Below are 15,315 nucleotides of genomic sequence, written 5' to 3'. Positions count from 1 at the left end.
CTTCAATCTGGGACAACAGGACACAGCAGCTGCGATATTGCATCAATTCTTAGCCCAATTCTTCACATACACCTCAAGTTCTAAAGTACTTGCCATTGCCATGAGAGCAAGCCCAAGCTAACCTAGTGGATGATGAGAGAGACTGTGATTGAAAAGCCAGATAACACAGCCTAGAGTTGACTGATCCCCAGGTGAAAATTTAGCAGAGCTGTTCACCAATCCAGAGCTGATCTCAGACATAAAAGAGATGAGCTAGAACGAGAAGAAATGGCCAGTTACCTCAGTGATTTATGAACTATGAGTCAAAAGTTGCTATTGTTACAAGATAGTAACTTTTAGGGTGATCTGTGATGCCACAGTAACTACAGCAATCCTAGCTTGTCCTGTTTCTCCCACTCAATTGATCCATGCGACAGGACTGCATTCTCAGTTTCTGTCCTAGCGCTCTAGTTCGGCACTAAGATAATAGACCCGGCTTCAACCTTGTTATGCTTTTATTTTTATTTATTTACTTTTTTGGCCTCCAGTTTTATCTCTGGGGCTCTGTGCCTACACCATGAATTTATTGCTCCTGGTGGCCATTTCTGTTGTTGTTGTAGGACAGAGAGAAATTGAGAGGGGAGGGGGAGAGAGACAGAGAGAGACCTACAGACCTGCTTCACCTCTTGTGAAGCAACCACCCTGCAGTGAGGAGCCAGGGGGCTCAAACCGGGATCCTTGTGTGGGTCCTTGCACTTTGTACTATGTGCACTTAACCTGGTGTACCACCACCCAGCCCCCCCCCGTTATGTTTTTATAGGCTTCTCAGGCCCTGCCTAATCCTAATTCTGTTCCCTAAGACATTCTTCCCTTCTGAAATGCCCACACAGAAGATCAGCAAAAGAGGGATCCTCATAGACCAGTTACCAGCACCTTGGCACAGTTATTCCCTAAAATTTCAATTCTGAATGCGAGCTTCCTGTTGCAGTGAGCCCCCTGCTGACTGGCTCCCTCTTCTTTCTCTCCAAGGCTATATTTTATTAACGTCCAAGCATAATGATCCTGCCCTAAGTATGATATCAGTAATTCAAAAGAACTGAACTGAAAAGAACTCAGGCTAGCCTCTAAAATACACTGTCTGGGTGGAGAGGCTATTTTACTGGCATGTTCTGGAAGACACCCTCCCGGCTCTTAAGGCCTAAGGATTGAGTGAAATGAGTCCACATTTCCTGAGCTAGGGCTGGGGTTTGGGAAGGGATGTGAAGTGTGATGGTTAGACCCACCTGAGATGCATCTTGTGGAAAAACTGCATCAAAAGCAAACATCTTTGGAGGCACTTGGTTGCCTCTCTTTTGAAAGGCGTTTTGACCTCCACATGTCAGGGGATCATACAGAGTGATTTGTTTCTTCCGTGGGTCCACTTTTAAGAAAGAGCTGGATTCTGAGGTATCACGAGCCAATGTAGAACAAATGCGAAGCATAACTTTCACCTGTTGAGAAACAAAGACAGGATACGACCTGGATTAGTATGGTTGGATACCTTAGGATGGTGTGCCCTTACGTATTCAGGGGCTATAAGCTTACACAGAGCATTATGGAGCCCTCTCATGAGAAGTTACGATGACATACACATTAACAACATAGTCCTCAGTGGGTTTTGGGGAAACTGATTTCTTTATAATTACCGGGCAGAATATTTTGATAGGCCCATTGTTTGACTGCAGAAATGGCACACCATGCTCTTTGTCTTTCTATTAATACACATTGAAAATTAACTGTCCCCTGGTGGCCCAATTACATAGATGGAAAGGTAATGTGGATCTCTGAGCTTCTAGGGTTGGTGTAGTTCCCTTGAAGCTCAGAGATCAATAAACTACAGACATAAAAATTAGCTCCATAACTTACTCCTTACCTCTGCTCATCAGGCCTCTCAGAGACAAAAATCCACAGTTATTAGTGTCATCATTAAAGACCTGTGAAATGGCCTGTTCTTAACAGGCACCGTCTGAAATGTGTTCCAAAGGGCAACCACAATAAAAGATTTGTTTGAAACATGTTATTTAGGATCCCATTAGGCAAGCACATAGGAGTTGTCATTTCAGGAAATAAAAAGCGCATCTCGGTGGGAAATAGGAAGCAGTGGCCCTTGAACCCACCTCCTGAGTAATTGAGCGTGATTACATTTTGGTGCTTACAACCAACCTGGCTCCACCTCCATGATCAAGCGTCCTGCCATGGAAATGGACTGCTAGATGCTAATGTGAACAGAAGTCAGGCTACTCACAGTCCTGGGGCATCAAGTCCCAGGGAAGGAGCCATGTTTGTTTTCTTGTTGCCCTTTATCTCTCTATTGCTAGTAGAGTGCAAATGTGTTGAGCATCTGCCATATGCCAGGCGCTGGGCCGGGCTAGGCATTGGGGATGCAAAGACCCACATTATATGGGTTATCAAAAAAGTCATGATGCATTTTTGCATAGAAAAGCATAGAAAACAATACATCATAACTTATTCAACAACCCAGTATAATAAGAGAGTAGACATAGAAATAGGGACTTTTTTGGTTGTTGTTGCTTATTTGCTTATTTATTTTATATAGAGAGATAGAGAGTAAGAGAAGGAGAGAGAACATGAAAGAGACCACAGCACCAAAGCTTCCTTTAATGATGTGAGAGCCGGATGAGAACCTGGGTCACACACAGCAAAGCAGCACACCACGCAGTGGAGCTATTTGGCTGGCCTGGATAAATTCTGATATAGTGTGGCCAATTCTGAAGCTATGCAGTTATTTGAAAGTTCTTCCCTGCCTCGCCTTCTTTGTCTAATCAGTTGTCAGGTCTGATGAAATCTTAGGCATGTGACTGCATGGATAGTTAGGATATAATTTCAAACACACGGAAATGCTCAGAGAACAGGCTGTGTTGTGCATAATGGATGAAGGTCATCCTCCTCTCTGGCTCAGCAATGCCTGCTGAGGTCTGGGAGCTAACTCACAGAGTACAGAGCTAACATGTAAAGAGTCTTCAGGACCCAGGACTCATCAGATGTCCTACTGCTGGACCCCAACTATGCTGGTTCTCATCATTTAAGAAGAGTATTCCAATGCGTGGGGTTACGGTGAGATGAAGCTGCAAGCTCAGGGTTCTCTCACTGTAAAATTATATAACTAGAACGAGACCTGCCATTCCTGGAGGTTTAGGAATGTATGCCAGGGCTGTGTGATTAACCTATGGGATCTTACTGAATCCTTCCAGCATGTCAGTTTGTGAGCATAATTCTTCAGATTGTACAGAAGCGGGTGATATAGAACTTGCCCCAAATCACTGAACCTCTGGTGGGAAGGCTGGGCTTTGACCCAAGAACACACTCTTGTTCATTTATACCAACTACTGCCTCCCACGCACAGTCAAATCCCTTTCTGCCTCAGTTTCCTCATCTGTATAATAGGAATCGCAATGTTTAGCAGGTGGGACTACTACAAAAATGAATACTGGAGCCTAGTAGTAGCACGCCCAATACAGCACTCATATTACTATGTGTAAGAGCCCAAGTTCAAGAGCCCCAGTCCTCACCTGTGGTCAGCGGAGGGAATCCTCATGAATAGGGAGCAGTGCTGTGGGTATCTCTCTTTCTTTCTGCCTCCCTATCTCTCCCTTCCCTCTCAATTTCTCTGTCTCTCAAAAAAGACCACCAGGGGTGGTGGATTCATAGTGCAGACACTAAGCCCCAACAATACCCCAGGTGGCAATTAAAAAAAAAAATACTAAGCAGAAGATGAGGTTCAACTGCCACTTCTCTGCCTCTTCCTCCTCTCTGGACTTGCCTCCTTTGGGATCATGAGATCTTGTCCTTTCCTGACCACAGTGCCAATAATGACAAGGTTTTAGGCATGAAGCACTGGATCTGACAAGCCTCCTATTAGGAAAGACCACCAAGTCCTACAGTCTTTTCATTTGTGAGAAACCCACCATGCCCACCTGCATTGCACCCCAGCCCTTTCTTTGTTCACTGTGAATCACTCCACTTATTTCGCTCCCGTTCATTTCTATAGATCTGTCCCAGTTACACAGCAGTTAAGCCAAGAGCCTGTATTCCAATGGTGACTTTCTGCAGGAGCTTGGGACCTGCAGACTTTCTGTAGGCCAATTCCCTCAGCTCAGCCTCCTCAGAACAGGCCAAGCCAAGGATGCTGCAAAGCCAGGCAGAACTGATGGAGTCACATGGCCCACTGCTTTTCTATTTCACAATTTCGCATGCAATTTCTGGCTAACTAGAGGTGTTGAATATAAAATATGAGCGCAGTCAGGCAAGGGCCGACAAGGAGAAGCAGGAGAGAGGGAGCTGAATTAGCGAGTCATTTGTCCAGGAGGAATGTTCCTGCATCTTAACGAGGTTCTGAGCCTGCGGTTCAATTTCTACAGTTTGGCTAAAGATGCCAGTGCTTCTCCAGCCAGGAAGATACTCAGCTCTTTAAGACTCACTGAACTGGAGGGTGGGGTGAGGGAGTGTCCCCTGCATTCACTATATTTTCTTTGGTGTGCATTTAAATAAATGGATATTTTTCTCCTCCCCAAAATGGAAATAGAATTTTTCTGGTTCACTTCCTTTGTGTTGTTATTCCTTTAGTCCAGCACTCCACTTTCTGCTTAATCCTTTGTAATGAAAGCGCTTAGGAGATACCACTTGTGATCTAGGAAGTTCCTCAGACTTCTTGCCTTTTGCTGCATCGTCTATCACAGCCTTCCACCCTCTTTTTGCTGCTCCTGGTGGGTCTGAGGTCTTTCTTCCCACTCACTGCCCACCCCCCTCTGCCTCACCCTCTCAGATCTGGAGTAAGGGGGACAAGCCAATGGCAGTTTTAGTTCCAAAGGCAGTATGGTGGGGCTGGGGGGGGGCGGGGGTTGGTGAGGGGGAAGGGGCAGGAGGATGGGATCTAGAAGGTTAGAGGCATAGTTAGGCAGGGAGGAGAGTCTGGCAACCTGATGGTGAGCCCTCACTGGTTGTGACCTCACTTCACCTCATTTATTTGAATTGCTCAGTGGATGGTGTGAGACAGCTGTTGCTCTGGACAGCAGTGACTTTTATGTTCTCTTCATGAATCATTTCAGCACCTCTAGCAGGATGGAACCAAGGTAGAAGGGGTGAGTGTGTGTGTGTGTGTGTTTCTCCTGATCTGTGCAGAGCGTGCTACAATACAAAAGTTTATCTTATCAGTGGCTAGGAGTATACACTTGGTAGAATGTATACTTTGCCATGTACAAGGACCCAAGTTTGAACCCCACCATATGGGGGATGATGCAAATGGAGAGATTTGTGAGTGATAAAGTGGTGCTATGGTGTCTCCTCTCTCACCACCCCGGTCTTTCACTCTATAGATGAAAACAAATTAAAAAAAAAAAAAGTCCACCAGGAATGGTGGAACAGTGTAAGTATGAAGTCCCAGCAAAACACAGGTGGAAAAAAAAAAAAAAGGTTTACCACACTGTCTTATTTATTGCCATCACGGTTACATCTGGGGGCTTGACACTTGCATGAAGACTCTAACATTCCTGGTGGTCACCCCCCCTTTTTTCCCTCTTTTTATCTGATAGAGATAAAGGGAAATTGAGAGGAAAGGAGGAGATAGAGAGGAAGAGAGAAAGAGACACACTTGCTGCATTGCGTCAATGTTCATGAAGCTTGCCCTGTGCAGATGGGACCTGGGGCTTCACAAGGACCTAAGCATATGGTAACATATGCTCTACCTGGTGCACCACATGACCCCTATCACATAGTCTTCTGAGAGACTGGTGAAGAGTAAGGAGTGGACCCTGTAAAGATCAAGTGTAGCTAACCAGGCATGTCCCAAGTGTCACAGTGCCAAGTTCACGTGCAGAGTTAGGAAGAGTCCCCACTGGTTGCCTCAATAGCCAGGCGCTGCCTCATTGCAGGCTCCCTTCAAACTTCAAGGTTCAGGAAAGCCATGGGCGCATCTACTGGAAGTATCCCTCACCAATCAGAGAAAGGCCACTGATGATGATGAAAAGGGGGTGGGAGAAGGAGAAATACTCTAGCAAGCACTCCCACACATGACCTTGGTTTCAGCTCCTCTGTGAAACCCCACAATATAAGCCCCACAGACCATAGAAAACAACAGCCTGTGACTCTCCTGGTCACAGTAAGTGTGCAATGACAGCTTGTCAGTGCAGACAAATAGCTCCTTCCCTCTGAGGCCAGAGGTTGCAACATGATTGACTATTTTTTTTATAAATATTTTTTATATTTATTTTTATTTATTTATTCCCTTTTCTTGCCCTTGTTGTTTTATTGTTGTAGTTCATGATTGACTATTAACATATTCTGGTTATCATTAATTTTTACATTTCAACCTTCTTTTTCTCTTTACACCAATGTCTTATAACAGAGTTTTTAAAAATCAGCTCCAGAGAAACTGGTCAAGGTATGGCCCAAGAGGTGGTAGAGTGGATAAGGCATTGGGATCTCAGGCATGGGGTCCCAAGTTCAATCCCTGGCATCACATGTGCCAGAGTGAAGCTCTGGTTCTCTATCTTTCTCTCTAGTAAATGAAATAAATAAATCTCAAAAATAAAAATAAAATCAAAAGGAAAAGAAAAAAATTGGTCAAGGTACTGAGAGCTCAACTTAAGTAGAAATAGCACTTTGGCCCAAGGGTAGCAGTGTTAGAATGATCTTTTAGCCTTCCCCATCTATTTTTATCTGTTCTTGAAACATGTCTGGAAAATTTTCTCCAATGCATGTTTGAGACAAAACTCTCCAACAGAAAGAACAGTGGGAAAAAGAGAATGAGTGGGACTGCTAGATGGAGTCTCACACCAAAGGTGTCCTCTACTGAGACAGAACAGTCAAACCACAGAGCAACCAAGAACTGATAGCTCAGGAAGGAATCCTCTGTGGAATGCTGGTGGTACAGGGCTTCCTCACTGTGAACATAGCCATGAGAACGCAGACCACCTTGCAGATGACTTTCTCTGTCTTCAACGAGAGAGAAAGCATAGATGAAGGGCTGTTGATGTTCAAAGCCCTCCTGATGACAGCTGAGAATGGAGGTGGAAGCAGTGCCAGGCAGACCTCTGTGCCGACCAGGAAAACCCTTTCTGGTTCCTCCATATTTAGGGTTGAGATTTAGTTCTTGTGGGAAAAGTCTAGAGGAATTCAAAAGGGTCTGCTGTTACTAGTGAGGGTGTCTCCTCTCTCACAGACTCTGGGTGTGGTGGGCGCTGTGGTGTGCTAAGAGCCAGGAGACTGGGTTCTGATCCAAATGTCACCAACACTAAGTCTTTTAATACATAGGCTGAGTCTTTGATATGTTGACTCTCTTAAAAGCCTAGACCAGGGAGAACAGAAGCAACCGGTGGTACAGCTATACACAAATAATGTCAAAGGACATAAATTATGGTGATGTTGAGTATGATACAGCAAATCCTAAGAAAGGGATTTTTTAAAGTTAACCCAATTGCCAAATAATGTGATTATAGCAATAACTATCTATTGTCTTCTTAACCTTAAGATAGCAGGAACCTCCCATTTCCTCTATACAGCCTATATTTCCCCCAGTCCTGGAACCTCTAGGGTGGGGCTCACTTTCCTGCATGCTTCTCTCAATTCATACCAAGTGATATTGCATCAGCTGATCCTAACCTAATCAACACAACAAGTACCACCTCAGCATGCTTCACTTCAGACTGTGTCCAGAGATGTCAGTTGTGGAATGTCAACCCTTCATCCCCATTACTCAGGTGAGACGTTTCCTTTCATAGGATTCTCTAATTCTATTCCAAGTGGTTCACTTCCTAACAAAGTCTCAAAACATATATATATATATATATATATATATATATATATATATATATATATATATATTAGGTCCCATGAGATAGGGCATATGTTCACATGTATCCATAAATTAGGGCAAAATATATACCTGAAAGCAAAAGTACACAATAGTCTGCAGTGAGTCAGTATAAAGTTCATAATGAAATAGTATCTAATTAGACTTAGATACCCTCCTCACCTACTTCCTATTACAGTTCTCTCACTCACTCCAAAGCTAACCTTAGCAAAGCAAGGACTGCAAAAGCTGAATAAGGGCAAGAGACTGGCATACTTTAATGATGACTCTTTAGTCACTATCAGGACACCCCATTAGCTAGGGCCCTATTCGGGGAGTCCTAAGATTCCCAAACAGACATGATGGGCCTAGACCTCGAATAAATCCCTCTGTCATTGTTACCAGTCATCTCTATCAGGAACAACAGAATAGACTCCTTTGTAGACCTCCCCATAGGACCTTGCCCCCAGCGTGGATCAACAATAGAGAATGTTCCATCCTCCGAAGGGAGGATGGACAACAAACTCTATGCTACACCTGAGAAACATAAGTGGATATTGGAGCAGCTTGGAATGTTCCTACTCATGACCACAGAATGTGAGCTCAGATCTACAGGGATGCAGAGGTCACACAGACTCATAAGCTAATTATGGGCCCCAGATCACATCAAATCGATGGGGTTTACAAGTCAACAATATTTATACCCCTTTCTTACATTAGGGAGCTACTCTCTTCCCTGATCCAGATTTCTGGTCCTTTTCCAGCCATAACATCATCTCTCCCAGACAATAACTTGGATCCACTTGCATATCAGATTTCAGACTCAAGGAAAAAACAAACAAACAAACAAACAAAAACACTGGTATAGCCACAGGCCCTTTGGAATATAACTAAAATATGCCTACTAGCTATCTACAAAATGGAGCCCCCCCAAAAAAAAAAACCTCTTCATCTGCACTATTCCAGCCTTTAGGTCCATGATTGGTCAACAATATGTTTGTTGTCAACAATATGTTAACTCTCTTTTCAGCCACCATGTTCCAGATGCTAGTATGATGCTGATCAGACTTCCCTGGACAGACAACCCCACCAATATTTCCTGGAGCTCCACTTCCCCAGAGCCCCACCCTACTAGGGAAAGAGAGAGACAGGCTGGGAGTATGGATAGACCTGTCAACACCCATGTTCAGTGGGGAAGCAATTACAGAAGCCAGACCTTCTACCTTCTGCATCCCACAATGACCTTGGGTCCATACTCCCAGAGGGTTAAAGAATAGGAAAACTATCAGGGGAGGGGAGGGGATACAGAGATCTGTTGGTGGGAATTGTGTGGAGTTGTACCTCACTTTTCCTATGGTTTTGTCAATACTTTATTTTTATAAATAAAAAATAAAGATAAAATTTTTAAAATATACTTATTTATTCCCTTTTTGTTGCCATTGTTGTTTTTATTATTGTAGTTATTATTGTTGTCTCTCTTTGTTGTTGGATAGGACAGAGAGAAATGGATAGAGGAGGGGAAGGTGGGGGGGAGAGAAAGCTAGGCACCTGCAGACCTGCTTCACTACTTATGAAGCGACTCCCCTGCAGGTGGGGAGCCGGGGGCTAGAACCGGGATCCTTACACCAGCCCTTGCACTTTGCGCCACGTGTGCTTAACCCGCTGCACTACAGTCCAACTCCGGATTCACAAGCAGTGAAGCAGGTCTGCAGGTGTCTATCTTTCTCTCCCTCTCTCTGTCTCCCCTCCTCTCTCCATTTCTCTCTGTCCTATCCAACAACAACAACATCAATAAGAAGAACAATAATAATTACAACAACAATAAAAACAACAAGGGCAACAAAAGGGAAAATAAATAAATAAATAAATATATTAAAAAATTTTAACTGAAGAAATTCTTTTACAAACATACATATACAGAATAAGGGAAGTAGCAAATAAACTATTCTCCTCCCTCTCCCATGAAAGAATACAGAGTCTGATCACATCCTTTGGAAAAAAAAATGAGTAACCCACATAAAGTATAATCTGAGCATCTAAAAGCTAAATGTGCTTTTCTCCTGTTACTTTACATATCTTTTCTCTCTTGACCACGTGTAATGAGTGTACTCACACTGTCTACTTATATAGCACATGAGTCACTTCAGGAAAATTCTCCAGCCGTTCTAAGCAAGATGACCAGAGAGACAGGGGAGTTAAGCAACAAGGACTCTGCATAATACACTTACCATTCTAATTTGCTAGGAATTCATCAACCCTTGGTATTCCTTTGTGGTCGGGACAGTCTGACAAATATATTGTAAAGGATTTTGATGAAGTGCAGATTTCTAAAACACGCTGTAAGGGATTAAAGGTGCACTTTGTCAGCCATTGTGTAAAAAAGCCCTTTCTTCTTTGTAACACGATGTAAGACATTATTGCTAACCACCACTGGCCCACTGAAAGCAATAAATACCATTTTGTTCTCCTCCTTTGCTTAACCTAATGTGCCAGCTTAAGCTGGTAGGAGAGTGAGGTTGCTGATTTACATGTACTATGTGTGGGTATGAAAATACACCTGAAATCTGATAATTTTGTAAAACTGTCAAATCACTAATAAAAGTTTTTTTTTAAGAGACAAAAAAAAATTCTACAAGTGATCCTAAATCACTTTTTCCAAAGGAATAACTTAAAAGATTTTCAGTGACAAGGGGCCAGGTGGTGGAGCACGTGTTTGAGCGCATGTTACAATGCACAAGGAACTGGGTTTGTGCCCCAGTCTCCACCTGCAGGGAGCAAACTTTGAGAGTGGCTGAAGCAGTGCTGCAGGTTATCTCTTTGTTTCTCTTCCTCTCTATCTCCCCCTCCCCTTTCCTCTCAATTTCTGACTGTCTCTATTTAATAAATACATAAAGATAATAGAAAATTTAAAGATTTTCAGTGACTGAAAGGTTCCGGAAGTCTTTGGGTGACTAAGGGAATCAATTGTTTAATATTAATAGTCTTAGAAATCTAGAAATATATTTAAGAAATATACAAGACAACTGAAGAAGCAGGCTCCCTATACTTACAGAGGGAACTGTAAACTTAACTAACAAAGTCATTGCCTTGTTGAAACTCAGCATCACAGAACCACAGACCCCAGTCTGAAGAGACTCCAGAGATTCTGAACACATTTCAGATGTTAGTTACAAACAGCATTTAATTGGGTTGAGTCTTTACATAAAACTCCAATCTTGAGTAACCCACTGAAAGATCACAGTGTTGCATGGTGTTGAGAAAGCCCATGAAAGCAGTAGAATTGATGGAATAGACGATAGGTGCAGGAATAGCCTAGAATTTGCTCTGTATTGACAAAAGCCAATCATTCAGTCAATCAACCAGCCTTCACCTCTACTGCCATATCTTCTTTACAAGTTTTACAAATGTTCTATGTATCAAGAACTTTCTCCCCTCTTATTTCTAGTTTCTCTACAGCAGCTTTGTTAATGGAATATTATTTATTATTATCACTGTCGTTGTTCCCTTAAGGCTAAGGGTATTGGGAGTGTGTGGGTACTTAAATGACTTGTCCAAAACTCCACTACTTGGCAAAAAGGAAGGAGTAGTGGTTCCACTCCTGCTCTTACTATGCGGAGCAGCCTGGGGTGGAGTTAGAGAAAAAACCCTGAACCCATTCTGTCTGGAGCTGGGCACAATGGGTGGCTGGCTTGTCAGTGGTGCCAGACAGCAAATAATGAGCAGCCACACCACAGCAGAGGGTGATGGATTTACATGATTAAAAGTCAGGCCAGGGAAGGTAACAAGTGGAGTACAATAAAACTGTGAGAGCACACTTGCAAGGCCAGAAAAGGGAGCCTAGAAATGAGATGGACTCAAGAAAAGAGCGTTGTTGTGGTAGAGGAGGTGGAGGGAAATTTCCCATAGCTCTTCATCTGTCACCGGGAGACCAGAGCTGGAGGGAGAAGGAGGATGGAGCCAAGCTGGCAGGAACAGGGTCCTTCACACCAATTAGCAGGTAGGGGGAATTGCTGGTCAGTGTGGAAGGTGGAGACAGACATGCACCTGTCTGTCAATTAGGGCTGGTGCTGTTTATTTAGAAGCGGCCCCGTCTCCTGGGTCCTTGTGTCAGAAAACTTATTTTCAGTGGATGAGGTACAAACTGAAGTGAAGCTGGACACGGGATATGAGGCCTGATAATCCCTAATGACCCTGATAATAGGGACACCCACTGTCAGCACGTTTTCCTGCAATGTGGGGTCTAAAAGGGCACTTGGGAGCATCCATGAGGCTTGGGTTTGAGGTCTGGCTGCACCATTAACAATACATATATCCAAGGGTTATTTTAACCTCCTGTGTGTCAGATCTATGAACTGCTCATAGCAGTGTCTGCCTAGCATGATGCTGGATCATTGAAAAAACAGATGCACAGCCTGGAAGGTGCTGTGGATAAAGCCTCAGACTCTCAAGTAGGAGATCCTAAGTTCAATCCCTGGCACTACATGTGTCAGACTGATGTTCTAGTTTGCTAGCTCTCTCCCCAATTAACAAAATAAATAAATATGTTAAAGTAAAATGAGAGAACAGATGCTTGAAACAGTTTTTGCAATGGTGCATGCTATAAAGGGTCTGTTCAGTAAGGCTAGATATTGTTACTTTTATTGTAATATACTATTATATGGAGTAGTACAAAATTTAAGATTTAATGTGACATTATAAATTAGTCTCATTATTACATATTATTAAAGGTATATGTCTGGTGGAAAGATCATGAACTTTGAAGATCCCAGATCTTACTAGTTTTGTGATTGTGAACACACTGTTTTAATATAGTTTCCTCAATAGTAAAATGGAGATTATCGCTCTTATCTTGCAGGGTTCACATAGTTATTAAACAAATAATTAAGCCAAGTACTTGGCACAATGTAGGACCTCACAAAATAACAGTTACCATCACATGAACCCACATTGATGACAGCACTATAAGAGTCCATGTCCTCAGGAGTCCAACAGATGGCCCATCCTCTCCAAGCTCTATATTTATGCATTTATCTTTTTTTTTGACTCAATTACTATCTTCCTTTTTTTTTTTTAACTTGCCACGAGGGTTCTTGCTGGGGCTCAGTGCCAGCACTATGAATTCACTATTTCGGGTAGCCATTTTTCTTTTTTTCTTTCTTATTTTTAATTTATTTTATTAGATATGATGGATAGAAATTGAGAATGGAGGGGAAGGTAGAGAGGGAGAGACACCTGCAGACCTGCTTTACTGCTCGTGAAACATCTCCCCTGGAGGTGGGGGGCAGACACTTGATTCCAGTTCCTTATACATGCTAACATGCGCACTCAACCGGGCATGGCGCCATCTAGCCGCTGTCTTTATCCACCTTTGACCTAGAAGCTCAAAACACCTACTGACTAAATTTTTAATATTTTGCACTCATATTCCTGACCCAGCGAGAAAGCATGTTGTCCCTCTTCACTGTATAAATGAAAGTGACTCTATGCTTGTCCAAGACTACAAAAGTCTACACACGCAAGGCTTAATTTAGCTCTTTCAGCTTCTGCCCACAATTTCTTTTGCTTGGTTTTTTGGTAAATACTAGCCAAGCATGAATCAGAGATTTTTATGACTATTGGGTAAGAAGCCAACATGGTAAGTTTGTGGTTACTGAGTTTATCTTTCAAAATCGCCATTCAAGAGATGAAATAGCATGGAAGAAATTTTCAAGAAAAGCAGCAGTGGACAACCCTTAGATGAGAACTCTTGGATATGTGCTCAGTTTGGATCTGGGCACTGACTGTTCATAAAGCTTCACACTGAAGCTCACTCATGTGTGAAGCCTGAAGAGCAAATCACAGGTCTGTCGTTAAATAGCCAAAGCTAAGAAATGCCGCATCTGTGAATGCAGACTCATCTGTCACTGAAGAGATGCTGTTTGGCCTGGAGAACAACAGGACCAAGGGAGAGGAGAGTTGTCTGTCTTTTTTTACAGCCCACTTTATTACAAATATGAAAACTCCAGTTCCCAATCTGACAGTGTCTTCTGTAACCACATTCCCAGATGCTCTCTGGGCCCAGGAATTTCAATATCCCACTGCTTTGGTCTTTGGCAGAAATAATGAGACCCCAAATTCTGTAAATAAGTCAAGCAACCTAGTCAAGTGACAGTCCAGAGATATTAACTACCAGGTCCCCTCATGGAATTTGGTAAAGCATGACGATAAATACCGTGGTTATCAGAAACACAAAGCCGACAGTCAGGATTACTTAGCTGGTATATGTCTTTCTGGCATTCATCACACTTTCTTCATTTAGGACCACTGCCTCTGCCTAGTCAGAGTTCTACTCATTATGTGCATCTCCCATGGGATGATCATTATTACCTGGTTATAGTACATATGAATGACACCAGAACAAAATCCCAGGGTGCCAGAAAGAACCCAGATTCTCAGCATTTTGGGGATAAATGTCCAGTGAGTAAGTGTAGAAATTTCCACCCTTTTCAGGCCTGTGAGACTGCACAGAGTCTTGGGAGAGAAGACATCTTTGAGGAGCTACTAGGGTGGTCGGTCAGGTTTGATGCACAGTTGGGAAGTCCCCTTCTAAAAAAGCCATGGACGCCTATACTCTAAAGGTAGGCCATTTCTCCAGACAGGACTCTGTAACTTTAGTTCCAGGGAAGAGAAAAAGGAAAGTCTTGCTTCAGTGAGATCAAATATCAAAGGGATCTTGAGGGGAGGAAGTCAAGAGACTGAAATCAGCAGGGGCTTTAGCTCAAGTTTAGGGTATTTGGTAACTTTAATTTCCATCAAAGTTCTACATCGGTCAGTGGCTCATCTCACCAAAGAGTATGGTCTCTTCATGCCAAAAGAGGAGAGAAGACAGGCATCAGTGCTAGAGTCTTGCCCTAACCCCCCAATGCTTGCTTGGTAAGTCTCAGAGATTTTGTCAATAAGAAAGAGTAGGTTCAACACTGAAGCGCTAATAACTGTTATTCCCCAATCCTTTCTCTGCTGGGTCTTCCAAAACAACAGCCCAACTCAGTAGAGTATCTGTTCAACTCCACCCAACATACAGAACATACATGAAACACACACTATACACACAGCTGGAAGGAAGGGAGAGAAAGGAGGGTTGGATGGACAGTCAGGTCTTCATATAGAACAAAAGGGTGACTGAAGGTCACTTGTCAGATTTGTTTATGTTCAAGTTTAGGGCTTAAAACTTGAAAGCAACTTTTCATTCTCAGCTTAGCTCCCAGAAGCCCCAAACTCTCTTCTGCCAAGTTGCTAAATTTGGGATAGAATGTGATAAATCTGGACAGCCTGGTGGGGTTGGGGGCTGAGTGGTGGATGGGCTGATAAGGACGGTGGAGTGAAGTCCAGCTGGGATGAGAGGAATACTAATTAAAAGACCCTGTCATCTCTGGTCAGATGCAAGACACTGACACCATGTAGTGCCTTTAATGGCCTCGCTACCTGGGCAGAGAAACCTTTGTTGGCAGGGG

At 43.1% G+C, this 15,315-nt stretch overlaps 1 protein-coding gene across 2 annotated transcripts in view; it reads right to left on the bottom strand.

Moving 5' to 3' along the window:
• KIF26B (kinesin family member 26B) overlaps nt 1-15,315 on the bottom strand; it is a 566,510-nt gene that overhangs the window by 79,940 nt on the left and 471,255 nt on the right. For both annotated transcript variants that reach the window (XM_007534607.3, XM_060192085.1), the window contains one exon: nt 1,263-1,469. In XM_007534607.3, the coding sequence (XP_007534669.1) occupies nt 1,263-1,469 (207 nt within the window). The remainder of the gene's footprint in view (nt 1-1,262; nt 1,470-15,315) is intronic.

Source organism: Erinaceus europaeus, chromosome 6 (assembly GCF_950295315.1).
Source record: "Erinaceus europaeus chromosome 6, mEriEur2.1, whole genome shotgun sequence".
NCBI classification, from domain to species: Eukaryota; Metazoa; Chordata; class Mammalia; order Eulipotyphla; family Erinaceidae; genus Erinaceus; species Erinaceus europaeus.
Note: the sequence above shows the minus strand (reverse complement) of the source record. Positions and strands in the feature narration are given on the sequence as shown.